Source organism: Pelophylax lessonae (genome assembly GCF_965119305.1).
Source record: "Pelophylax lessonae genome assembly, chromosome: 10".
Lineage (NCBI taxonomy): Eukaryota > Metazoa > Chordata > Amphibia > Anura > Ranidae > Pelophylax > Pelophylax lessonae.
The window spans coordinates 138,938,852-138,965,938 of NC_138777.1; the positions used below are offsets into that span (position 1 = coordinate 138,938,852).

At 49.1% G+C, this 27,087-nt stretch overlaps 1 protein-coding gene across 3 annotated transcripts in view; it reads left to right on the plus strand.

The window, feature by feature from the left end:
* Positions 1-27,087, plus strand: part of CTCF (CCCTC-binding factor) — a 299,523-nt gene that overhangs the window by 218,130 nt on the left and 54,306 nt on the right. For all 3 annotated transcript variants that reach the window (XM_082270324.1, XM_082270323.1, XM_082270322.1), the window contains exons 8-9: positions 8,349-8,531; positions 22,060-22,207. In XM_082270324.1, the coding sequence (XP_082126450.1) occupies positions 8,349-8,531; positions 22,060-22,207 (331 nt within the window). The remainder of the gene's footprint in view (positions 1-8,348; positions 8,532-22,059; positions 22,208-27,087) is intronic.

Sequence of the window (27,087 nt, forward strand, 5' to 3'; positions counted from 1 at the left end):
GTTAATGTTTGCCCTTGCCACGCAGACTCTGCCTGATGGACGGAGTCCCAACACCGCAATTTGGTGTGGGGCATGTCCTTCTTGCTCTGCGGGAGCTGTTGGACCAGGACCAGCTGGCGCAGGGGCTGCATTTTTTTTGCGATGCCGCGCTGGTCGAGGCTCCCTTGTATAACACCTTGTCGTTTTTGGCGGTGATTGACCGGAGTCTACTTGACCAGAGTGTTGGTCTGCGGATCAAACTTCTAAGAAGGTCTTAATGGATCTCCCTTTTCAGGGGGATCGCCTGTTTGGTGCTGCCCTGGATGACACAGGCTGTCAGGGGTGAGGGCCTTTGTTGCAGTCGGGGTTCCCTTTCGGCTCAAACAGTTTCTTCGTCCCTCCGGGACGGTCGATGTGGCGAAGTCCTTCCAGACTTCCGCGTGGGTTCCAGACGACCCTGGTCTGGCGTACATGGGTTTGGTTTTTTCCAAACCTGCTGCCAAGGCCTACGTGGCCTGAAGGTGCTTCCTCTCCCATCTAGTGGGTTGAGGACCTGCAGCTGGCCCGCATCCCAGGCTGACTGGGTTCATGAGGTCATGCGGTCCAGTTGCAAGATCGAGTTTCGATCCGGTTATTTCCGGTAAGGTTTTTTTCCCTTCCAATGTGCAGCTGTCTGTGGGGCAGTTCAGGCTCTGGTTCAACAAGCTGGACCTTCTGGTCTTTTGTTGGTTTCGTGCAGATCACAAATTCAAGTTGGTATTGGTTCGCACTGTGGTGGCTTCTCTACATAAGGGGGCTTCCTGGCCTACATAGACATCAAGGCGCCTACCTTCACGTCCCGTTATGTTCTGGACAGCTACGTTTTCTCCGTTTTTTGCAGTGGGGAAGGATCTCTTGGTTTGTGGCATTACCCTTTGGTCTCGCTTATGCTGCTAGGGTCTTCACGGCGGTGTTGGCTCCGGCCCTGGTGCTGTTGCAGCAGCGGGGCGTATCGGCCCTGGTTTCCTGGCCGCTCTGCTTCTCCGTTTGGAGTCCCCTACGGTGCTGACAACAAAGTTGGTTGCCACCGTGGGAACTCTGGTGGAGTTCAGGTGGGTTCTGAGCCTTCAGAAATCATCCCTGGTCCTTTCCATGAGACTGGATTTTCTGAGTCTGACTTTGGACTTGTCCTCAGTCAGGGTGTTTCTCCCTCCGGGGTCAAAACTCTTGGCACTTTAGACTGCAGTCGACTGCTGCTGTTCCACACATGGTGTTCTCTTTGGACCTGCATGCGAGTTCTGGGACTGATGGTGTGTTTTTCAAGACTGTCCCTTTTGCTCAATCCCTCTGGGGATCCCCCAGGAGGCACTCTTTCTCGAAGGCGACTGGAGTCCAAACTCTCTGGACTTGCGGATTTGGCTGGGCCGGGTGCCCGGGGAGTCTTGCTCTGGAATCCTTCCTCGTCAGGTTTTCTGCTTCGGGAGTATGGTCCCTGGAGGATCCAGGTTACCACTTATTGTCCTGGGGCTGAGAGCGTTCCAGCTTTGTCTAGTTCACTGAATCAGGCACCTGCAGCTGTCCGGTGCACTTTCAATTGACTACGCCGCGACCGTGGCTTGTGCCATTCACCATGGGGGCACCATAAGTGCCCTTGCTGCCTTAGAAGTGATGTTTCTTTGTTCAGCAGAGCGCCTTGTTCCGGCTCTATCCGCTGTTCCCTTTCCAGGGGGGAAATAACACAATTGGTAGGCGGTTTGCCTCAGTCGACTAGCCCTGGATGCAGGGCAATGGTCCCTTCGTCTGGATTCGTTCCAGCAGTTGTGCCTTCGTTTGGGGGCACTCCGGACATGGGCCTGTTGGCATCGCATCTACAGGATAGTGCAGAGGTCGTGGCCCGCTCCCGGGTGCAATGGTGGCCTCATGGGTTATGTCATGGGCAAGAACATTCGCTAGGTTCAACATGTTCAATGCTGAGATGTTTGACGTGGTCACCTCTGCAAGGCTGACGCCGGCATGGTCGTGCAAGAGTGCTCGCGGATGGGCCAGGTCAGTGTCAGCTGCTGTCTGCCTTTCCTCCTCTCCTGTTGCTGCTGGCAGGATTTCGGTCATTCTCATGGCTCCGGACTTGGCTCGCCGAGCTTGGTACGCCGACCTGGTCAGGCTTGCCGATGACGCTCCTTGGGTTTTCTTCTCTCCGGGGCCGATCTCCCTCCCGGCTTTACGTTCGACAGCTTGCGGGCTTGGCTGTTGTAAGCCAGGTGTCAAAGGACGGGGGGTTTTCTGCTTCAGTGATTCCCACCCTGCGTAAAGCTTTGAAAGCGTCTTCTATGATGATTTTTTTTCATCATATGAGAAAGTCGCATATTGCGTGGTGTGAGTCTTCTTGGGCTCACTCTTGCTCAGTGGCTTCCTTCAACGGATTGATCAAAAGTTGGCCTTGAGTACTGTCCAAGGGTCAGGTTTCGGTTCTGATAATTTTTATCCCACAGGCCGTTGGCCGCCCGTTCCCTGGTACGTAACTTTTTCCAGGGGGTGCGACACTTGGTTCTTTCGGTGCGACCTCCGTCGCCAACTGGGGACCTTGGTTGGTGCAGTCGGTTCTTCCAGACCCTCCTTTGCGAGTATCGTGGGTATCCCCTGCTTACCTTATTGTAGAAGGTGGCCTTGGTTGCTGTCACTCTGCACACGGGGTGTCAGCACTGGAGACATTGTCCTGTCATTCTCCCTATCCGTTGGTTCATGGGGCCAGGTGGTACTTCGTCCGGATCCATCCTTCCCTCCGAAGGTGGTTTCTAGTATTCACTTGCACAGGGCCATTGTGTTGCCATCTTGTGTCCTGAGCCCCCTCATCCTACAGAATGTGCGCTGCATACTCTGGATGGAGTTCGGCACTCGAGGGGTACTTGGCCACTACTGAGTCTTCCCGTAGTCAGGTTTGCTCTCTGTGCTCATGGATGGCCCAAGGACAGGACTGCCTGTGTCTGCTGCGACTATTTCCATGTGAATCGGACAGTGGGTGGTGTAGGCTTCTTTATTTATGGGTCAGGTCCTACCTTTCCCTGTTTTGGCGCTTTCTACTTGGGCGCCTAGTGCTTCCTGGGCTTTTTGCCATACAGGCATCTGTGCTTCAGGTTGTAAGACTACCTGGTCGTTTGTTTACACCTTTGCTACGTTTTATGAGGTGGATGTGTTGGCATCTGCAGATGCCTCTTTTCGGGCCGCAAGGTTTTTTGCTGGCTTCTGTTTGGAGGGCTTTTGGCCATCCTTGAGGGCTTTTACTGTTTGTTTTCAGGTGGGCCTCATCTTTTGTTCTGATGAGTCCTGTGTTGCCTGGTTGGCTGTTCTTGGCCTTGGGGACTTGTTCTTTTCTGCTTTTCCCACCCCTCATTTTATGGCACTGCTTTGGGACGTCCCTACTGATATGAATCGGAGAGAACTGCGTCCGTCAATGAACGATAGAGAAAACTGGGTTTTTGACTTACCGTAAAATCCTTTTCTCTTGTTCATTGACGGACGCAGTACCCGCCCCTCTATTTTGAGTTGGGTTGGTGTTACTTTCTGACACTGCTTTGATACAGAAAGAGAGAGGGTGTACCCTCCGGGACTGCCCATAGGCGTAGCCAGAACTTTTTCCTGCCTAGTGTCCTACTCCTGTAGGGGGCAGTATAACCCTACTGATATGAATCGGAGAACTGCGTCCGTCAATGAACTTAAGAGAAAAAGATTTTCTCTTAAGTTCGTTCAGGTCTTCTGGGGGTTCCAAGAAGCTGTGGTCGGGAAAAGCAAAGACTGGCCAATCTGGACCTGCAGACAAGTCCTCGTCTACATGAAGGGGCGCCCTCACCCAATTATGGGGTGGGGGGATGTCTTTGTTTCTTTCTCGAACCCTGGACTTCATTGATTCAGGACAAATGGGTTCAGGAACTGATCCGATCTGGGTACAAGATCGAATCAGGTCTCGCCCGTTGGACAGGTTCTTTCCGTCCAATCTTTGACTATCCCCAGTCCGGTTAAAGGACTTGTGAGGGGCAGTACACAATTTTCTGTTGCAAGGAGTGATTGTACCGGTTCCTTTTCAGGAACGTTTTCAAGGGTTTTATTCAAACTTCTTCACCGTGCTCAGGAAGGAAGGCAATGTGCGTCCCATCCTGGATCTCAAGGACCTGAACCGCTTTGTGCGGGTACAAAAGTTTCAGATGGAATCCATCCGCACTGTGGTGGCGTTGCTGAACCAGGGAGACTTCTTAGCCTCCATAGATATCAAGGACGCATATCTACACATCCCTATTTACACTGGACACCAGCGTTTTTTTCACTTTGCGGTTGCAGAGGAGCATTATCAATTTGTGTAGGTACCCTTTGGTCTTGCCTAAGCTCCCAGAGTGTTTACCAAAGTCTTAGCGCCGGTATTGGCATTGCTGCGCCAGCGGGGGATTGCGGTACTGGGGTACCTAGAAGATCTCCTTTTGAGAGCGTACTCTCCTTCAGTCTTGTTGGGGGGATCGGACGGTCACTGTCGGAACTCTGCAGGATTTCGGTTGGAACATCAATTTCAAGAAATCCACGCAGACACCTGTCTAGATACTGGATTATCTGGGCTTGACTCTGGATTCAGCCCTGGCCAAGGTGTTTCTTCCCCACGGATAAGCTGCAAAAGTTGTAGGAGGCGATTCGGTGGTTGTTGGCGAATCTGTCCTCTCTTCATACCAGACCTTTGCAAAGGAGGATTCTTGTCAAATGGAACAAGGATCCAAAGTCCTTTGGGGTCTTTGATTCGGTTAAGCCACAACACAAGGTCTGCTCTGTTGTGGTGGATCCAGTTTTCAGCATTATGCCAGGGCAAGTCCTTCCTTCCATTGTTTTGGACGGTGGTGACCACGGACGCCAGGCTATCGTGCTCGGTGGGGCAGGGTTCTAGGGAAGCTCTGTGCCCAGGGTACCTGGACGAAGGAAGAGTCGAAACTACGATAAATGTTTTGGAGCTCAGAGCAATAAAGCCTTGTCTGAGCCATTGGATGGCTCTTCTGCAAGATTGTCCGGTTCGGATTCAATCAGACAACACCACAGCTGTGGCTTACATCAATCACAAGAGGGGCACCAAGTGTCTTGTCAGCCGAAGAGGTGGCAGAGATTCTATCCTGGGCAGAAAAGTTTATTTCAGCCTTCTCTGCTGTACACATTCCAGATGTGGAGAACTGGCAAGCAAGATTACCCGAGTCGTCAGGTGTTGGATCAAGGGGAGTGGTCCCTGTACCCGGAGGCATTTCATCTCCTGTGTGTTTGGTGGGGGGACTCCCGAGGTAGATCTGTTTTGCTTTTCACCTAAACAAGAAGGTTCAGAGATTTGTAGCCAGGTCTCGAAATCTTCTGGTCGATGTCACTGTTGCTCTGGAGGCCCCTTGGGGTCTATATCGGCTAATTTATGCCTTTCCTCCCTCAAAACTCCTGCCGAGGCTTCTGTGCAGGATAGAGGTGGTAGGGATGGCTCCAGACTCTGGTGTCTCCGGACTGGCCTCGCTGGTCTTGGTATGCAGACCTAGTAAGGTTAGTCGCCGATTCTCCTTGGAGACTTCCTCTCAGGGAAGATCCGTTGTCTCAAGGTCCAATCTTTAATCCTGCTTTCCAGTCGCTGGCTTTTAACGGCATGGCTGTTGAAAGTCAGGTGTTGAGAGATAGAGGTCTTTCTGATTCTGTGATTCCTACTCTGTTGAAGGCTAGGAAGTAGACTTCAAGGAAAATACATCATCGTACTTGGAAATCGTATATTTCATGGTGTGAATCACTGAAGGTGCACCCTTGCTTGTTTTTGATATCTAGGGTCTTGGCCTTTTTGCAGAAAGGAGTTGAACAGCACTTGTCTTTGGGCACTATCAAAGGCCTAGTGGTCGGCTTTGGTTATATATTTCCAACTCCTGTTAGCTAAGCATACTTTGATTCGTACCTTTATACAGGGAGTGCGCCATATGGCTCTCCTGACAAGGTCCCCCCTTCCTCCGTGGGATCTCAATTTGGTATTATCTGTTCTTCAAAAGCCTCCTTTTGAGAACATTCTGGAGATTTCTCTGCTTTTGTTGTTCCAGAAGGTTGCTTTCTTGGTGGCTATCACTTCTGCTCGCAGAGTATTTGAACTGGCGGCATTGTCCTGCCGGTCACCTCTAAGGAATGTGCATTGCACTCTTTGGATGTGGTTCGGGCAATCAGAGTCTATCTGGAGACCACTGAGTCTCTTAGAAGATCAGATGCTCTTTTTTTATCCTTACTGAAGGATCTAGTAAGGGATTGGCTGCGTCTGAGGCCACCATATCCAGATGAATCAGGCAGACGGTAGTTCAGGCTTATTCACTGAAGGGTGAGGTTCCTCCTTTCCCGGTGAAGCAGCATTCTACGAGAGTGCTGAATGCCTCTTGGGCTTTTCGCCATCAGGCGTAGGTGCTGCAAGTCTGCAAGGCGGCAACTTGGTCGTCTGTGTATATGTTTACAAAATTCAACAAAGTAGATTTGTTGGCCTCTTTGGATGCTTCCTTTGGCCACAAAGTTTTGCAGGCTGCTGTTTAAAGAGAACTGTTTTTGTTTTTGTTTTTTTCTTGAGGGTGTATTGTGTTTTCAGGGTGAGCTCCAGTTGTTCCTCGTTGAGCTCCATGTTACCTGGTTGGCTAAGTTTAGCCTTTGAGGAGTTACGTTTCCACGTGTGTTGTTTTCCCACCAGTCATGAATATACTGCTTTGGGACATCCCTATAGTCTGACTAGATGGAGCTGCGTCTGTCGATGGACGATAGAGAAAACTGGATTTTTGTAAGAGCGTACTGTAAAATCCTTTTCTCTGAGTTCGACAGACGCAGCACCTGCCCCTCTTCTAAGTGAATGGGTTTTTTTCTATTCTAAACACTGCTTGCAACTAAACTGTTTGATAGCAGGGTGTGTGGGGTTATGCCTGCAGGTACAGCCCCCATTGGTGTGGTTAAGCTTTTTACCTGCCTAGTACCAATCCCTGATAGGAGGAGCATAACCCTATAGTCTGACTAGATGGAGCTGTGTCTGTCGATGAACTTGAACAAAAAGTCCTTTTTTGTTTCCTTTTAAAGCGGTTGTAAACCCTAAAAAATAAAAAAAAAAACCTGCAAGACAAAGGCATAATGGGCTAGTATGCATCGCATACTAGCCCATTATGTGTAACTTGCCTTAGAACGGACCCCCGGACATCGCTGCAGGCACTGCCATGATCCCTCGCCGTCTCTTCCGGGTTCGGCGGCTCCAGCGCGGTGATTGGCCGGAAGAGACGGCTCCGGCGCGATGATTGGCCGGAGCCGCGGGAGTGATTTTCCGGCCAGCTCCCGGCAAATTAATTGACGGTCCCCCCGGACCTTCAGAGCGCATGCGCCGCTTGCACGAGCGGCTGCATGCACTGTAAATATCTCCTAAACCATGCCGGTTTAGGAGATATTATTTGTAGCTACAGGTAAGCCTTATTATAGGCTTACCTGTAGGTAAAAGTGTCAAAAAGCGGGATACTACCGCTTTAATGCATAGAATGAATTGAGATTAAAAAAAAAAATGCCTTTAGAGGTAAAATATGTTAATTTTCATAGGAGAAGAAAGGTACATATCAATGCAATCAGACTGAATGAACAGTGCCTTAGTAAGGAAAATTGAGGATGGCAGAAAGCTAAGCAGCGTGACATGGGCGCAAGTTACAAAGAGTATGGACAAGCCCATACAGACAAACCTATGATCTAAAAAAAAAAAAAAAAAAAAGTAAGCGCTGAATAACTTTAGAAGCGGCTAGCATAAGCAAAGCTGAATATACAGCCTCCAAAAAAACATAAAATGGCAAGTAGTGTGCCGCGCTTCACAGTGATAAATGAATGTCCGTGTATTAAATAAGTGAAGTCCCATTAGTGATCAATTGATGTGACCAGGAAGGTCCTTTGAGACTGAAGGACCTACTATGAAAGTGCAGTGTGCCAAACCACTCACCAGAGAGTGAGTGAAATACAGCATTCAGTCACACAGACCTAAAGTGCTCCATGTTGCTCATACTCCGTGGTGCCCCTCAACCATTTAATGCACTTACCAGAGGGCAAGTAATCCCAAGCCTTGAAATGCTGTTATGAGGTTAGGTGATATCCTATCCAGAACTGTAGACGACTAAGTCACAACAAATGGTCTTGATCGTAGATATAGTTGCCTCAATGCCTTTAGTACCACTTTAATGTGATAAAAACATGGGGAAAATGTGCATGTATTACATGTGGGGGTTCCCCCCCGGCATACACATTACCAACCAAGCCCACACTTTTAGTAGGTGTGATGTAATTGAAGTGCAAAACATTTTTGTCTTGCATTTTATTTGGAATTTCTTGTTTTAATTACATTTGTTTAAATCCTGCAGGAGCGTCATATGATCATGCATAAACGAACCCACACTGGAGAGAAACCTTATGCTTGTAGCCATTGTGATAAAACATTCCGCCAGAAACAGCTCCTGGACATGCACTTTAAAAGATATCATGACCCCAGCTTTGTTCCTGCTGCATTTGTTTGTTCTAAGTGTGGTAAAACATTTACACGTAGGGTAAGTTTGTTTTTGCTTTATCCCCATCACAATGTTTAAACGTTTGAATCTGCTTTTAGCTAACCGAAATTTATGCTGCTTTACTGAATAGTTTTATTTTTATAGAAAAAAAAGTGTGCACTGTGAAAGGACTGCTCTTTACAGTAACAAACACATGCAAACTCGTAGAGAAATGGAGGCATTTGATATTTACCCGCTTGCCGCCAGACTATATTAAATTGGTGCCTAGGCAGGAGCTCTTTCTCTCGTACAGGGTGGACGTCATTCGACGTCCTCCCAGGATAACGCCTTGCGTGTACCCCACGGGATGACTGATCAATGTACCTGTCCACTGCCGGTACTAGGCTTGTGACGGTATCAGATTTTCATGCTGCGATTAATTGATTAAGGTTTTGCCACGGTATACGGTATTATCACGGTATTCAATTATTAAACTTAAATTATTAAATTTCTACCTCACTTGAATTTCATTGCTAAATTTAGGGACTTTGGTTCACTTATGCACATTATTATATAGTCAGTAAGTACAGACTCTGTGAACCAGGCCTAAAATAAGCCATCAAGCAGTGTCTAGCCTACGTGGTGATGACTGGTCCTGGCGCTCCGCTCCGATCCAATGGCCTGGTCATTAAGGTGGCAAATCCTTGTGGTCAAGAAGTGGTTAAACTTGGAGGACCGGTGTTATTTATAAATTACTTTACTATTGCTTTAGGCCTGGTTCACATGTATGCGGGTTGGCGGTTCACATGTTTGCGGGTTGGCGGCCCACATTTGCACAGGCATAGCAGCCCATTGATTTGAACGGGCTGCTATGCCTTCATTTTCCGCAGAAAAAAGGTGCATGCAGCATTTTTCTAATATTCAGTGGCCTTGAAATCCATCCTGTTTTTGCACCATGTGACTAACTTGCAGTTCCTGCTCTGGCAAGCTTTCTGCGTTTTTTTATATACGTGGGCCCAGCATTTAAAAACACAGTTTGCGTGTGCAGCAACTGCAGGTAAGTCGCATGGTGCAAAAGGATAGATTTCACGGCCACTGCATTTTTTAAAATTCTGCATGCACCTTTTTTCAGCCGAAAACACAGGCATAGCAGTTTAAGCCCATTCTAATCAATGGGCTGCTATGCCTGTGCAAATGTGGTGCCCCAACCCGCATACATGTGAACCAGGCCTAAAGCAATAGTAAAGTCATTTATGGATAAAAACACTGGTCCTCCTGCAGGTTTAACCACTTCTGGACCGCAAGGATTTGCCCCCTTAATGACCAGGCCATCGGATCAGAGCGCCAGGACCAGTCATCACCAGGTAGGCCAGACACTGCTTGATGGCTATATAATAATGTAATGTGGGCTGCTATGGCTGTGTGTGTGTGTGTATGTATGTGGGTGTGTGTGTATATGTATATTTATATATATATATATTATGCTGCTATGCCCATGTATGTATGCATGTTTGTGTGTGTGTGTATATCTCTATCATATATATATATATATATATATATAATATCTATCTAGATTTATCGATCTAATTCTATCTATCTTATTCTATCTGCAGAGACTTGCTTGTATTAGGCAGTGTTTGTTTCTGTCTGTGTCTGAGCCCTGGAAGAAGCATGTGGGTGTGTGCTGGGAGCTGTCTGATTGGTTACAGGGAGGAGCTAAGTCTCTCACTCTAGGATCCTGTTACCAGAGCTGTTTCTATTGAGTGAGTGAACTGTTGAGTGAGTGAATGAGTAATCCAGCTCACTGAAATGTATCAATTCAAAAGTCAGACTTGATGAGCAGATAAACACAGTATTTTAAAAATGCCACAATAACAATACCGGGGGTATGCAATACCGCGATATATCGAATTACCGAAAACCGGCATATCTCTAGCCGGTACCATGTGATCGCTGTTACCAATCACAACAGATCCAATGACCATTTTGAATGGCTTCCATTCAGGCCATTTATTGTGTTCTATTGTGTTGATCTCTGTGATTGGTCACAGTGATCACATGGCGCTTACTGGGCCAGTCACAGGCCATGCGGTTATTCTGTTGTGGATGGCTGTTATGCAGCCTCAGTGGCTATGTTTTTGGAGTTTCCCTTTGAAGTCAATACTGCTGCCATTTTCTTGTAGCCTGTTGGAGAAGGTGATGGGGCGGTGGGCCTCTAGTGGCAGTGACAGCTCTTCCTTTCTGATCGCAGCATGGAAAGCAGCTTGGCGCTCTGTATTCTGCTCGGAGTAGGAGGCAGACATGGGAGTAAGTCACACATGTGCAAGTCCCAAGCAAGTTTCAAGTCTTAACCTTCAAGTCTCAAGCAAGTCCCAAGTTACTGTGGTGAAAAGAAAGCAAGCCACGTCGAGTCCCTGCTAGAAGTCAAGCCAAGTCATTTATTTTGGTCAAGTCACAAATCAAGTCAAAATACTGATCCACCCCAATTTTCACCTTTAAAGCGAAGTTCCAGGCCTCAGAAAAGTTCATTTCATAATGGATAGCCTCTGAACTGTCCCAGGTCGCACTAACCTTTTAGAAGTAATACTTAACGTTGAAAATTTCTTGTTCAGCGCTGCCATCTCAGGTGTGGGCAGCTGAAGCCAGGGCGTCCTCTTCGGTGTCCTCTTAGTCCCAGAATGCGCCTGCACTGGTCCCGGTCGTCAGTTCCGGTGCAGGCGCGTCATTCCTGCACAGCTTCTGGGCATGCCCAGAAGCTGTGCAGGCGCGTCATTCCTGCACAGCTTCTGAGCATGCCCAGAAGCTGTTTAGCAGGGAATGGTGCAGGTGCATTGACTCCTGGGAGCGCAGAGAGAGGAAGTAGAAGGAAGGTAAGTATACTTTCTTCAAAAACAAGGTAAGTAAAGAAAAAAAATCTGGACTATCCATTTCTTTGCAGGTGAATGTCAGCAAGCGGATGGCCCAAAGTCGTTTTTGAGGCCGGAACTCCACTTTAAATCGGTTAATAGTCAGTGGTCAGGAAAGGTTTTGTTTTATTTTCAACATTAACAAAACTGCTTAGTGCTTTTTTCTTGGCATATTAAAAAAAAAACTTTGAATGCCCAAACAGCTCAAAATCCTTCGTCCGGTCATGTTTCAACACCACAGTCACTAAAAACATGTTAAGTATTTCCATTGTTAAACAGCCAGTGTCCTAAAAATCAGAACACACTGAGGTGTTTTAAGTGACTGTGGTGTCATAACCGGCACATTACTTTTGCTTTAACACATCTTGAGAAAAATGCAAATATTTAATAACTTAAAGTAAAGTCATTTCGAGTCATATGTCTCAAGTCAAAGTTAAGTCTCAAGTCATGAATACCAAGTCAAAGTCAAGTCGAGTCTTTTATTAATTTTAGTCAAGCAAGTCTCAAGTCCTCAAACTGGTGACTTAAGTCTGACTTAAGTCAAGTCATGTGACTCAAGTCCCCCACCTCTGGCAGGTGGTGGTGAGTCCCTGCAGGTATAGAACTCCTTAATCTGCCATAGCAGCGCCGCTGGTGTGCTGGGACTTGCAGTACCACAGTGTTAGCGGTTTAAGGGGGGTTTTTCATGACAATTTTTTCCATATTAAGGGTGGCCTCCAGATTTACCATGGAGTCCCTGGAGCAGGTATCGCCACTCGATCCTCTCTCAGAAGCTTCAGAACCCTTTGGTTCTCAGTCTACCCTTGTGGCCATGACGGCGGTCCTACATTCACTTGTGTCAAAGGGATTGATATAGTTACATAGTTAATCAGGTTGAAAAAAGTCCATCTTGCTCAACCAATAAAAAAAAAAAAAAAAAAAACAGTAATGGAAACACAACCATACAATCTCATATACACAATCCTATACCCGCAGTTGATCCAGAGGAAGGCAGAAAAAAACCCCAGCAAAGCATGATCCAATTTGCTACAGCAGGGGAAACCAATTCCTTCCTGATCACCCGAGTGGCAATCTGATATTCCCTGGATTAACTTAACCTATAAATATTAGTGCCCACTTAAATTAAGTCCACACAGGAAAGAATCCAGGCCTTTTTTAAAGCAATCTAGTGAGCTAGCCAGAACCACCTCTGGAGGGAGTCTATTCCACATTTTCACAGCTCTTACGGTGAAGAAACCTTTCCGTATTTGGAGACGAAATCTGTTTTCCTCTAGTTGTAAAGAGTGCCCCCTTGTCCTCTGTGTTGACTTTAAAGTTAACAACTCAACACCATGGCCTTTAAAAAGCGGCCTAGCAATATGCGCCCCCCCGCCTTCACCTGTATCTTCTGCCTCCACAAACTCTGAGGTGAATTTGGTTGCCGTGGACGCGAGTCAACCCACTAGGTTGGTGTCCATGCACCCTGAAGGCTCCTGACAGTGAGGATGGTTCCTCTTCCACTACGTCCGCACATGAAAAGGCACTTGTGGAGGCACTGATTGTATCCGTATGAGAAACTTTCAAATTGAAGGACACAGCTGATGCTGCATCGTTTGAGCCAGTGCAATTTGGCACCCGTAGACCATCCAAGCTTACTAAGGTGTTCCCTTTTGCTGCCTATTTTGAGGAGATTGTCGCTAGTCAGTGGGGATCCCCAAAACGCAGGGTTGGAATACCTAAGTGCCTATCACTAGGCGATATCCCTTTGGGGAGTCTCTTGAAGAAGCTGATGGTTCCACCGGCAGTGGATTCTTATGTATCCAGATTGAATAAGACCACGTTTCTTCCAGTTGAAGATTCCCTGTCTTTTAAGGACCCTGTGGAAAAGAGAGCCTGAGGCTTTGGTCTGATACCTTTTCACCGTGGGGGGTTCAATTTTGAGGCCAGTGTTTGCTATAACCTTGGTCTCCCAGGCCTTAACGGAATGGGCAAAACACTTCCCCCGGGATATGGAAGGGGGTCAACATCCTCCGGAGATGGCTGATCAGTTGATACAGAGAATACAGTACACCTGTGATGCATTCTTGGATGCGGACCTTTTGGCTGGCAGAGTTTCTGTGACTGCGGTGATCCTCCCCTGCTTGATTTGGTTGACCAGGCTTCCGAAAAGGTGCTGACTGATCTACCGTTTGTAAGAGACTGTTTGTTTGTTCGGTGCTTCTATGGAAAAGATCATTGAAGGTCTTACGGAGGGTAAGAGTACTCTGCTTCCACAGGTTGCCAAGAGCATCGAGCCTCGTCGTAAACGTCCCTACTTCTCGGCTCATAAATGGCCCTTTGATCCTGCGGGCTCGTAGGACAAGGGACAAAAGTCTACCCGTCACTTTGCGGGGTGCTGCAAGAGGCCCTGGGCTTGCAAATCAAAAGCGGGTTCCACTAGTTTCGCAGACAAGCCCTCCTCTGCCTTAAGAGGCGCCCTCACCCGTGTCTGGGATGAGGGGACATCTTTGCTTCTTTCCAAACCCGTGGACCGCTCATTCAAGACAAATGGATCCACGAGTTCGGTTACAAGATCGAGTTTCGGTCCTTGTCTCTGGCAAGGTTATTTTGTCTGTCCCCGAATCTGCTGCAGGGCCTTTACGGTGCAGGATCTGCTTTCACAGAGACTAATTGTCCCGTTTTTAAGGGATTTTATTCAAATCTATTTACTTTTCCCAGGAAGGAAGGGCAAGGTTTGTCCGATCTTGAATCTCAAGGACCTGAATCGCTTTGTGTGGGTTCAGAAATTTTGGATGGTGGCATCCCTTCATCAAGGGGATTTCTGTATCATCCATTGACAGACGCAGCTCTTATGCTTCTTTACCCTTGGGTTATGCGCCATCTACAGGATTAGATTAGGCATTGAAGAAAATTTCACCTGACACGGCCATAGGGGCTGTCCCCCACGACATAACACTAGACACACGGTGCTCTCAAACCAGTTTCTTACTGCCTAATGAAAGAGTAGGACCTAGGTTTCCTGCTAGGACTTCGGTCTCAGTTTTTTATTCTTTTACGTCCTCCGACAGTCGCCGCCGCCTCTAAGTCATCACTGTTGGGTATTAACTTCCGCTCCGCAGGAGTAGCTTGGCATAAAGACTTAGTCAGAAAAACAAAGGCATTTGCATATACACACCCATGGGGGCTGTCCCATCTGGTCAATACCCCCCTGCAGTGACCACTCCCAACTCCGTTTCTTTCTGCCTAGCGTCAGGAGTAGTTAGGATTCCCTGTGCTGGGGCTATAGTCTCAGCCTAACTTATCTTTTCTTTGATTTTCTTTGAAAATGTCAGTTTTTTCTTACTTTACTAGCTGTTAATTTTGTCAGCTTTTAGTTTTTAGTCGACTCTTTGGAAGAAAATGAATCATGGGGTGCTGGGATTCTGACTGACCGCCCTGGATCTCCAGGGCAGAGGGTCAGATGGACCCCCAGCCCGCCATCGAGCGTTCAGCCGTGGTTCATCCTGGCACTATGAACAACCCATCCCTGCTCGCAGCATGGATGCAGCCGTGAGGTGGCTACCTCACAGGACACATCTGCGATGCTGCAGTGTCATGTCCCTGGCTAACGGCACTCCCTGTCAGATGAGGACAGCGGCTTTCCGTTCTGAGAGGCGCCCCACGCCATCTGGTACAGGTAAGTACTTCTGTGTGGGACCTCTGTCTGGGATGGCAGTCCTGTGTTGCTGTGTCCCCCATGTCTGTGCCTGTGTGACTCCCTGATGCGGTCCCTGCGGGGATCGCTTGTGCATGCTCTGCGGTATGTTTTTGGGGGTCCCCTTCCCTGTGTCACTTCGGTGCTTGTTGAGGGTGCAGACTGTGTGTGTGGCGGCCGCAGCGGGGTAAAACCGTGCGGTCCGCCATTTTAGGAGTGGCAGGCATGTTTGGCTTCTCTATGGGCAAAACTACATGCTGTTTTTGGCGCCACCCGGCGCCATTATGCGTTGACAGAACGATCGTTCCGACCGCATGTCCGGCGACCATTTTGCCGGAGCCTGCCATGCAATCCTATGGGGCAGCCATTTTCTCTGAGTCATGCAGCCTATAAGTACTCTGACAGCACTTCCTTTTCCACTGAAGCAGGACATCGGTGCAACACTCTGCGGGGCTCTGCAGGTTATCTCTCTCAATATTTTTCTGTAATTGTCGCTTCTGGCCCAGTTTTTTCTTCTCCTGTTTGGGGGTCTTTGTCGCTGTAGCGGTGGGCTGTGCACTCCGCAGCGGTCTTACAGGGGCAGTACCAATTTTCTTGCACTGTTTTGTGACCTTGAGCAATGGATTCTCAGGACAGCAAATTCCCCCCAGCTCTGGTGGGGGTCCCCAGTTCCCCTGTGGCCCCTCTGAGACCTGATTTGGCCGCTGTAGTGGCGACCTTGGTGTCAAATATGGAAATGCTGATGGCTGAACGTGCTGCTAAAAGAGGCCCAGATTGTCTCTCTCCTCTGATTCAGATGGTGATATGGCTGCTGCGAGCGTGCCTTTTTCAGGGTCTCGCTCATCCTTGGACCCGCTGGGGTCTGAGGGGGAGGCAGAAGTGGAAGGGGTTGATACCTCCTCCCCGGGGTCACCTGAAGAGCGGGCAACCATGGATGAACTAATTGTTACTGTTAAGGAAACACTGCATTTAGAGGATGAGCCCAGTCCTCCGGGCATTGTGTCCTCTTTTGGGACACACAGGACCCGCAAGTCGGCGCAGGTTTTTCCCTGCCCCGCTGAGTTTCATTACACTGTAAATGAAATGTGGCGCACGTTAAAACATCCATTCCTGGTGCCTAGTCGGGTTCAAATTGCTTTATCCCTTTGCTCCGGCTACAGCAAAAGAAAGGGGTTCCCCTAAGGGGTTGGGACTTTTAAGGCACTCAAGGTAGTATGAAAAGAATGAGTATAGAATTTTTTAAGAAAAAATATCAAAATTTTTTATTAAATAACAATAGGAGTCTAAAAACAACAAATATTGAACACATACATAGAATGTACACGGGCAGAAAATGCAATACAGTACAGCTATAGAGACGTGCAATAGGGTTCACGAGCAAATACCCAACGCGTTTCGAACCTATTCGCTTCTTCTTCAGGGGTAATATGAAAAATTGCACACGAATTTTTGCATAGTCCTCTGTCTGTATGTGAACAATTCTGCATGCATAAATTAAAACCAATTCGGCAGACTCGGCACTCTCCCTGTGTGTCCACTAGGTGGTATATGTGGTGAACGGGTTTCTGTAAGGTCAGAGAGACCTGTATCTAGAGGGGTAGACCACTCTCAGTTTGCATAGAACTCACAAGGTCCCATCCATAGGAAACTGTGTGTGGCTGGAGTCCAAACAACAGGCTCAGGTATCAATGAAAAATGGGAAGGCTGTTGCCTACACCATTAAACAGGGATCCAGGAGAGCCGAGCCGAAGTATGACCGTGTCAGAGGCACGGTGGAGTAGGAGTTTGCTCCGGCTACGGAATCGCGATGGAGTGTGCCTCCACAGGTGGACCACACTGTGGCCGTGTTAAACAAGGCTACCTTGGTTCCTTCTGAGGATACCCCGGTTTTTCGGGATCCCACGGACCGGCGGTTGGAGTCTCTAGCCCGCCATTCCTATACGGTGGCGGGCTCGTTGCTCAGACCCATTTTCACGTCCGTTTTGGTGGCTCAGGCGGTGGCTGATTGGATTAAGGTGCTTAGGAGCAACCTCGTGTCTGATGATGTTCCGCCTGCCCGGCTGGAAATGGTTGATTAAATCCATCAAGGAATCATGTATCTGTGTGATGCGGCCTTAAATGAGGCCCCTTTAGTAGCACGCCTATCTAGTGTCTCGGTACTTAACCGGCAACTGATTTGGCTGAAGAGCTGGTCGGCTGACCAGTCCTCGCGGAAAACAGTTGCTGATTTTCCCTATGCTGGTTCTCGCCTTTTTGGCGAGGCGTTGGATACCCTGGTGAAAGGAGTCACGGGGGGCAAGAGGACTTTGCTGCCCCAGAACCCGAAGAACAAGTCCTTTCGTGGCAAGCGGGGTTCTGCGCCTAGATCCACTCAGTGGTCCTTTCGTGCCTTTCGGAACCAATCTAAGGGCAAGCCCTTCAAGGCCCAGGGCGCCCAGAAGAAGCCCTGGGCGGGCAAGCAGAAGTCAGGCAATGCTGGCTCGGCGCGTCAGTCCGCCTCTGCCTGAAGGGGCGCCCTCACCCATTTCAGGGTGGGGGGACGTTTGCGTGGTTTCCTCCAACCTTGGCTGCTCCGGATTTCGGACAGGTGGGTTCTGGAAATCATTCGATCGGGGTACAAGATCGAATTCCTTTCCCGGCCGGCGGACAGATTCTTTCCCTCAAATCTTCATTTGCCTCCGGGGCGTCTGCAGGACCTGCACCAAGCGGTACAGGACCTGCTTGCTCAGGGGGTGATTGTCCCGGTGCCTCATCGGGACAGGTTTCGGGGTTTTTATTCAAATCTGTTCACTGTGCCCAGAAAGGAGGGCAAAGTGCGTTCTATTCTGGACCTGAAAGCGCTGAACCGCTTCATGCGCGTTCGGAAGTTCCGTATAGAGTCTCTCCGTTCGGTGGTGGCCTCCTTGAGCCCAGGGGAATTCCTGGCCTCGATAGATCTGAAAGATGCATACCTGCACATCCCCATTTTCGAGGGTCATCAGCGGTACCTTCGGTTTGCTATCGCAGAAAACTACTATCAGTTTGTGGCGTTACCTTTCGGTCTCGCTTCGGCTCCAAGGGTCTTTACCAAAGTGCTGGCGCCGGTTCTGGGCCTACTAAGGGCACAGGGCATTGCGGTCTTGGGTTACCTGGACGATCTACTTCTGGGATTGAGTGTCCGCCAGGACCTAGTGTGCGATCTGTCTACCACAGTGCAGATGCTGCAGGAGTTCGGATGGACCATCAATGTTCAGAAATCGACGTCTCCATCGCTTCGTCTTCCCTATCTGGGAATGATTCTGGACTCTGCTCAGACAAAGGTGTTCTTGCCAGAGGACAAGCTTCGGACCTTGCAGGACGAGCTCAGGTCCCTCAGGGACAACCCGTCCTGGGGTTGATGGTTTCGGCCTTCGAGGCGATACCCTTTGCCCAGTTTCACACGCGGTCTCTCCAGGCGGAGATCCTGGCTAGGTGGGACAGACTGCCTCAGTCCCTGGATCTGAGTGTCTCATTGAGTCGTCAGACCAGATTGGCTCTTCTGTGGTGGCTCCAGTCCTCGACGGTGGTGGAAGGCAAGTCCTTCCGTCCGTTGTTGTGGACGGTGATTAACACGGATGCCAGCCTGTCGGGCTGGGGTGGAGTCCTGGGCAACCTTTCTGCCCAGGGCACTTGGTCGGAGGAGGAATCCTCCCTCCCGATTAAATGTGCTGGAATTGCGAGCGATAAAACTCTGTCTCTTCCAGTGGTCAGACCGTCTTGGGGGCTGTCCTGTTCGGGTACAGACGGACAATGCTACCGCGGTGGCTTAAATCAACCACCAAGGGGGCACCGGTAGGGCCCGGGAGGTGACCGACATTCTGTCTTGGGCCGAGACTCATGTCCCCGCAATCTCGGCGGCTCACATTCCGGGTGTGGAGAATAGGCAGGCCGACTATCTGAGCCGCCAGACCCTGGACCAGGGGGAATGGTCCCTACACCCGGAGATCTTCCAAAGGCTGTGTGCGAAGTGGGAATCCTCGGACGTGAATCTGTTCGCATCTCGGCTAAACCACAAGGTGGAAAGGTTTGTGGCAAGAACGCGCGATCCTCTGGCGGACGCCTCGGATGCGTTGGTGGCCCCTTGGCATCAGTATCGTCTGATGTATGCCTTTCCTCCGATTCAGTTGCTATCCAGGTTCCGCCGCAGGTTAACCTCGGAACCGCACCTGGTGATTCTGGTGGCGCCAGACTGGCCACGCTGGTCCTGGTACGCCGACATTGTTCACCTGGCAGTGGCGCCTCCGTGGCGGCTGCCAATGCGGGAAGATCTCCTATCTCAGGGTCCGATCTTCCATCCTGCTTTACAGTCGCTGGCTTTAATGGCTTGGCTCTTGAGACCCAGGTCCTGAAGGACAGGGGTCTCTCCCCTGAGGTCATCCCTACCCTTGTCAAGGCGAGGAAAACTTCCTCTGGTAAAATCTATTACCGTACTTGGAAGGCCTATTTAGCCTGGTGTGAGTCCAGGGGGTTCTCCCCTCGCTCGTACTCGGTGTCGAGAGTGTTGGCCTTCCTCCAGTCGGGGGTGGACCAGCGCCTGTCGCTGGCCACGATAAAAGGCCAGGTGTCTGCACTAGTTATTCTTTTCCAACGCCCTGTGGCGTCTCATTCCCTGGTTCGCACCTTCATTCAAGGTGTGCGACATTTGGCTCCTCCCAGGAAGGAGCCCTTACCTCCATGGGACTTGAACTTGGTTCTGTCCGTGTTACAGCGTGCTACCTTTGAAAACATAAGGGAGATAACGTTGCCTCTGCTGTCTAAAAAGGTTGCCTTTTTTGGTGGCGATCACTTCAGCTCGCAGGGTATCGGAACTGGCAGCGTTTTCTTGCCGTTCTCCGTATTTGGTGATTCACAAGGATAAGGTGGTTTTGCGTCCGCATCCCTCCTTCCTTCCCAAGGTGGTCTCTGAGTTCCACCTTAATGAGGACATTGTCCTGCCTTCGCTTTGTACGAAGCCTAAGCATCCTAAGGAGGTTGCTCGGCATTCCTTGGATGTTTTCAGGGCGATCAGGGTTTACCTGTCTACGGAATCCTTTCGGAAGACGGATTCCCTCTTTGTCCTTCCTGAGGGACCTCGGAAGGGCATGGCTGTATCTGCAGCAACTATTGCCAAATGGATCAGACGGACCTTTGAACAGGCTTATGCCTTGAAGGAACGGGTTCCACCCTTCCCTGTTAAGGCGCACTCTACCAGATCTGTGAGTGCGTCCTGGGCCTATTGGCAGCGGGCCTCGGTGGCCCAGGTGTGCAAGGCTGCGACTTGGTTGTTGGTGCACACTTTTTCCAAATTCTACAAAGTAGATGTTTTAGCATCAGCTGATGCCTCTTTTGGCCGCAAGGTTCTCAGTGCGGCAGTGCCATGAAGGACCCTTGTTTTTTTTATGGGTCCATGGCTGTTGGTATTTGCTTTCCTGGGCTTTTGCTCCTGTTGAGCATTGTTTTCTGTTGCCCAGCAGGTTCTCTTACTGTGCATGTAAGGTTCCTTTCTCTGATGTGGGTACTGCGTTGCCTTTTCTACGGTTGCGTCTCCCACCCCTCTTGTCTATACTGCTTTGGGACATCCCAACAGTGATGACTTGGAGGAGGCGGCGACTGTCGGAGGACGTAAGAGAAAACGTAATTTTTGTAAAATCTTACCTGTAAAATTCCTTTCTCTGAGTCCGCCGACAGTCGCCGCCCCCGCCCCTCTTTTGGGGTTCTTATTACCTACTGCTATGCTACCAAACTGAGTTGGGAGTGGTCACTGCAGGGGGGTATTGACCGGATGGGACAGCCCCCATGGGTGTGTATATGCAAATGCCTTTGTTCTTTTGACTAAGTCTTTATGCCTAGCTACTCCTGCGGAGCGGAAGTCAATACCCAACAGTGATGACTTAGAGGCGGCGGTGACTGTCGGAGGACTCAGAGAAAGGAATTTTACAGGTAAGATTTTACAAAAATTCAGTTTTTTCCTGCACTCACTATCGCTAGCTAGTGACAGTGGGATCCTCCTGGTGAACTACAAGCGATAGCCGACTGCGGTTTTGCACTGGATAATCTAGATCCTTACGGTCTCCCAGCCTGGCCAATGAGCGTGAGCAGGTTATGGTCCGCCCAGGCCTCGCCACGACGGAGGCTCGTGGATGGGGACGAGCCTACGAGCGGATGCCTCGCCGGGACGCATCGACCTGGAACGTCCTCAGTCGCAGCGTACCACTTTTGGCTGGCAGCACCCCCACTCAGGGTGGGAGCCCGGACACGGATATTTTGCCTTCTACCCCTGTTATCCAAGTCCTCAAAATGTCTGTTCATGTGTATGAGGTGGAGGGCATGGGATGATAAGTTTCAATGTGTTCCACTGCTCTGTCTCTCTTACCATCGGCCCTTTCATTTTCAGTGGTCCTATCAGATAATGTTAGAATTTCAGCCTTAAGGTCTGTAATGGCCAGGGAAAACTTATTTTTCATGTCTGCAGCAATTTTGTGCATTTCAAATAGCTGTAGGGGATGATTCTCCTGCTCAGTATCCCTTACCAGATCCTCGGATTTGGGGAGAGAGTCCTCACTGTGTTCCCCCTTGTGTCTCGCCGGCGCCATCTTGGGAAACGGCCCGCTCTGAGGCTGAGAGCGCAAGATGTCCGAGTTACGACGGGATCCGGGGGCTGAAGAGGACCGGCTGCCATTTTTCTGTCCCTTCAGAAAATGTAGTAAACCTTAGAGAATGAAATGAATGCAATCCTTCACATTTTAAGGACTGATAAGCTGCAATATATATTTATTTTATTTCTTTGGATGGTTTGGATGGGTGTGGTTAGATATGCTTTAAATCCAGGTACCCCACATATAAATATAAAACATCATCTCACACTTGTTCTTCATATATCCTTAAGTTTGTATTTAGGTAAGTTTTTATACTTATCTTTCATTGTATTTTGTATGCATATATTGCATGTATTCTTGTATTTAAAGTTATTTTAAGAAAGGTTGTTCTACAATATATATTTTTTTTTCTGTAGAATACAATGTCAAGACATTCAGATAATTGCACTGGCCCTGATGGTACTGAAGGTGAAAATGGAGGAGATGGGGAGTCAATGCACAAGAAAGGGAAACGTGGGCGAAAAAGGAAAATGCGTTCCAAGAAAGAAGGTTCAACTGATAGTGGTAAGAATAAGTCGCGCCAATTTATATGGATTCCACGTTTAAATATGGTGAAGGTCATGTAAGGTTTATTCACTGTAACCAAGCAAACTTTAGTTTTTATCTGGTGAGCAACTCACGTCTAACTATTTGGTTGGTATGTAATTGCCAACGTTATAGGACTGCAATTTGAAAAAAATACTTGTTTAAATACTAATATTTCATAGATTAACCACTTTAAGACCAGAAGGATTTGCCCCCTTAATGACCAGTCACTATTTTGTGATTAAAAAAAAAAAAAAAAAAAAAAAAAATTTTTACATTCTGCTGACATTCTCAAAAAAAAAGGAAAAAATTCAAAATTTTTAATATTGTAGGCCAATTTGTTTTCTGCTACATATTTGAGATAAAAATCGCAATAAGCGTATTTTGATTGGTTTGCGCAAAAGTTATCGCGTCTACTAACTACGGGAAAGATTTGTCATTTTTATTTATTTTTTTTTGTTTTGTTTTTTTTTTTTTTTTACTAATGGCGGCAATCTGCGATTTTTTTTTTTTTTTTTTTTTTCACGAGACTGCGACATTGCAGGGGACAGATCAGACCTTTGACTGATATTTTTGACACTTTTTGGGGGACCAGTGACATTATTACAGTAGTTAGTGCTAAAAATATGCACTGTTATTGTAATAATGACACTGGCAGGGAAGGGGTTAACATTATGGGTGATTAAGTGGTTAAATGTGAGCCTAGAGGAGTGATTTTAACGGGGGGGGGCTTCTGAAATGACTACAGAGACATGTGATCCTATATAGAAGGATCACATGGGCTCTATGGTCATTGCAGGGAGAAGAACGGTCATCTGTGTTTACAACAGCTGACCGTTCTTCTCTCTCAAGCTGGGAACGATTGCGGGTGTCAGGCGGCAATCGGAGCCGTCTGACACACACATCGGCTTACCCGCCTCCTGAGAGTGAGCGATGTAGACCTATGTCGCTTCGCCCAGAAGCGGCTGCCTGCCGCAGTAAATCTGCGGTAGGTGGCCGTAAAGTGGTTAATTACATGCAGTTATAAGAAGAGTGTGGCTTCCCTTTCAAGCTCTTCGGCCTTTACGTATGTTGCACTTTATGGAAATTTACTTGCGTTACTATGCATTGAGAGGTGTTTTGAAGTACAGAGGTCTCATACGACTGGACCTTGGCTCGAGTAGCAGTGGTTCCGTCTGGAGTCGTACCCCCCTTGTTCCTGGTATGGTTCACACACTTTTCCCGTTGTTGTGCCATATTTTTTGGGGGGGCCTGTGTGAATCTCTATACCAGAAGCCATGTTTGTGTAGTCTGTGCAGCCAGGTTTGGTTGGTATGGCGTGCATTAGGAGCAGCAGCCATGACAGTGGAACCTCTAGGCTGGGTGGCGATTTTGGCTGTGGGGGCTCCTTCTTTTTCCCTCGGGGTTGACTCCTGGGTTTCCTTTTCCCCTGGATGCAGCACGTGGATACTGGCAATCTTTGGTGCAGACCTGTGCTAGTCTGGTGGGCTACTCAGCCTTTTCCCCTGGCGTTAACTCCTGGGTTTTCTATTCCCTTGGATGCCGCATGTGGATGCTGAGCTATTTCTGGTGCAGACCAGTGCTACTTTGGTGGGGTGGTGAGTCTGTTGGGGTTTTTCCCCCTCTTTCTGCTACAGATTGTGGGGTGCTCTGCTTTCTGGTGCCTGACGGTCTTACCGTTGCGGTAGGGGTATCCCATAGCGGTGCTAGACACTTTTTGTGGTGGTTTCCCCCCTTTTACTTTATGGAGTCTCAGGAGCATGTTTCCCCACCTAACCCCCCTCACGAAGGCAGCAGGTCCAGTGGGGTCCCAGCCATCCATTGATGCACTGACTGCTGTCCTGGGGTCCTTTGTTTCTTGGAAGAAGGTGGCCTTTGGGCGGCGGGCTATCAAAAAGCAGCTCCCGCTCTCTCCTGCCTCATCTGTCTCGTCATATCCTGAATCTGACTCTGCCGCCACAGACGTGGCCCACCCTGTGGGGTTTGTAGCAATGCTCCCTGATTTTATCAGATAGAGGGAATGATTTCCTCTACATCTGTAGCTGCGCACGAGAAGGTGCTAGTTGACGCAGTGATTACATCTGTGCAGGAAATTTAAAAATAGAGCCTGCAGATGAGATTGCGATGGAGGTGCCTGTTCCCTTTGGCACCTACAAGCCATATCCGCACGTCAAGTGTTCTTATTCCCCCTATTTTGACAAGCTTGTCTATAAAGATTGGGAGTGTCCAAAATGCCCCTTTGTGGTTCCTAAGCACTTTGAGGTGATGTTCCCCTTTGAAGAGTCCCTTCTCAAGAAGATGAGATTGTCAAGGCTCCTCCAGCATGAAGGTGCGCCCTAACACACGTCTAGGGTGGAAGGAAAGTCTTTGCTTGTTTCTCAACCCGTGGACTATCTTAGTAAACACCACATGGATCCAGGAAGTGGTACTCTCCGGTTACAAGATAGTTTCGTTCTTTCCGTCCAATGTGCGTCTGTCCCCAGACCAAGTGCAAGCTTTCTTTGGGGCGGTGCAGGCCCTGTTGCTTTAGAGAGTGATTGTCCTGGTTCTGGCATCGGGGATTTTCTAGCCTCTATCGACATCCGATAATTGCACATTCCAATATGTGCCCGACACCAGCATTTCCCCTGCTTTGCTGTGGGAGAGGAGCACTATCAGTTTGTGGCCTTTTGTCTCGCCTATCTCCTGGGGTCTTCATGAAGGTGTTGGCCCCAGTTCAGGCATTGCTACGTCAGCGGGGGATTGCTGTGCTACCTGGATGACCTCGTTCATTAACGGACATAGCTCTTCATCTTCTTGACTACGGGGGTTATATTGCCCCCTACAGGAGTAAGACACTAGGCAGGAAAGATCTTGACCACGCCAATGGGGCAGTCCCAGGGGGTATACTCCTACACTCTGCAATAAGTATTCAGTTTTCTCTTACGTCCTCCCACAGTCGCCGCCCATTCACACAGTCTTCACTTATGGGGTATTGAGTTCATCTCCACAGGAGTTTCTAGGCGTAAGACTTGTAAAAACAATAAATCTACATAGTCACACCCATGGGGGCTGTCCTTCTATTCCAATACCCCCCTGCAATAGCCAACCCAATTCAGTTTTTCTTCTACCTAGATTAGGAGTGGATAGGCTTCCCTGTGCTGGGGCTACAGTCTCAGCCTTCCTCTTTTTCGTTATGATTTATTTTCTGGAAATGTCATTTTTCTTTACATTGCTAGCTGTTTCTTTTGTCAGCGATAGTTTAGTTAGATCTTCGTTTGAAGACGGCGTTGCGGAGCTGGGAATCGGACTGACCGTCCTGGTTCTCCAGGACAGAGGGTCGGATGGAATCCCAGCCCGCCATCGAGCGTTTCGCGGTCTATGTGTTCACCCTGGCCTCAAACGACCCATCCCTGTCCGTCCGGGATGCAGCCATGTGAGGTGGCTACCTCACTGGACACAGCATAGGTTCGTCCGTGCATTCATAGTGTCCTGCGTTTTTGGCTGGCGGCACTCCCCTGCCATCTGAGGGTGGGCGGTTTCCTGCTTGATCTGAGGCACCCCACGCCATCGGTACGGGTAAGTACACTCTATGTGGGGCCTCAGTCTGGGGTCGGCAGTCCATGTGTGTCTGTGGTGTTCCCTGTGTCTGTGCCTTTTTTGGGCTCCCTGTTCCAGTCCCTGCGGGGGCGCTTTTCTCTCACAGCTGCGCTGTGTGGGGTTTTTGGGGGTCCCTATCCTACATATCACTTTGGGTGCTTGAGGATGCAGACATTGGCGGCGACCGCTGCGTGGTAACGCACCGCCGGTCCGCCATTTTTTAATGTGGGCAGCATGTCTGGCTTTGCTGTGGGCACTCTTGCAGCATGCTATGTAGTGTATTTTCGCGCCATCTTGTGTGTAGCAATGCGATCGTTCCGAGCACATGTCGGCGGCCATCTTCCCGAAGCCTCCCATTAGTTTACATAGGCATCCATTTACCCTTGGCCTGCAGCCTGGCTCAGCCTCCAGCGGTGACATCCTTTTTCACAGGAGAGTCGGAAGGAGCTGGTAACACGTTGTGGGGTTCTGTCCTGCGTTTCTTTTTCCTGCCTTGCCTTGTGTGCCTTGCCTGGTCAGTTTTGTCCCTGTGGGGGTTCTGTATATCACAGTCTTATAGCCGTGTGCTGGGGAGGGCTCCGCAGCGCACTTAAAGGGCCAGGTTCAAAAAAACAAACAAAAAACTTTTTCTTTTCTGCTATGGAATCACAGGACAGCAAATTCCCGCCAGCCTTGGTGGGGGATTCAGGGTCATCTGCGTCCTCTAACCAGACTAATTTGGCTGCTATTGTGGCAACTTTGGCGCCAAAAATGGATGTGCTGATGTCTGAACGTGCTGCTAGGAAAAGGCCTAGGATTTCCTTTTCTTCTGATTCTGAGTGTGACATGGTTGCTGTAGGTAGCGTGGCCCTTTCAGGGTCTCGCTCTTCTCAGGACCCGCAAGAGTCTGAGGGGGAGGCAGGGGACGCAGGGGTGGATAACTCCCCACCCCCCCCCCCCCGGGTCACCCGAGGAACGCGCAGCTATGGATGAGTTTATCCTAGCAGTGAAGGAAACACTACATTTGGAGGATGAGCCTACTCCTCCGGGCGTTGTGTCCTCTTTTGGAACACACAGGGACCCGCAAGACGGCACAAATTTTTCCTTGCCCCGCGGAATTTCATAAGGTGACTGAGCTATGGCGTAATTTGAGCTATGGCGTAATTTGAAGCACAACTTCATGGTGCCTAAGAAGTTTCAACTTCTCTAACCTTTTGCGGCTACTACGGCTGCGCGCTGGTGTGTGCCTTCTCAAGTGGATCACACGGTGGCCAGGTTGAACAAGTCTACCCTGTTGCCCA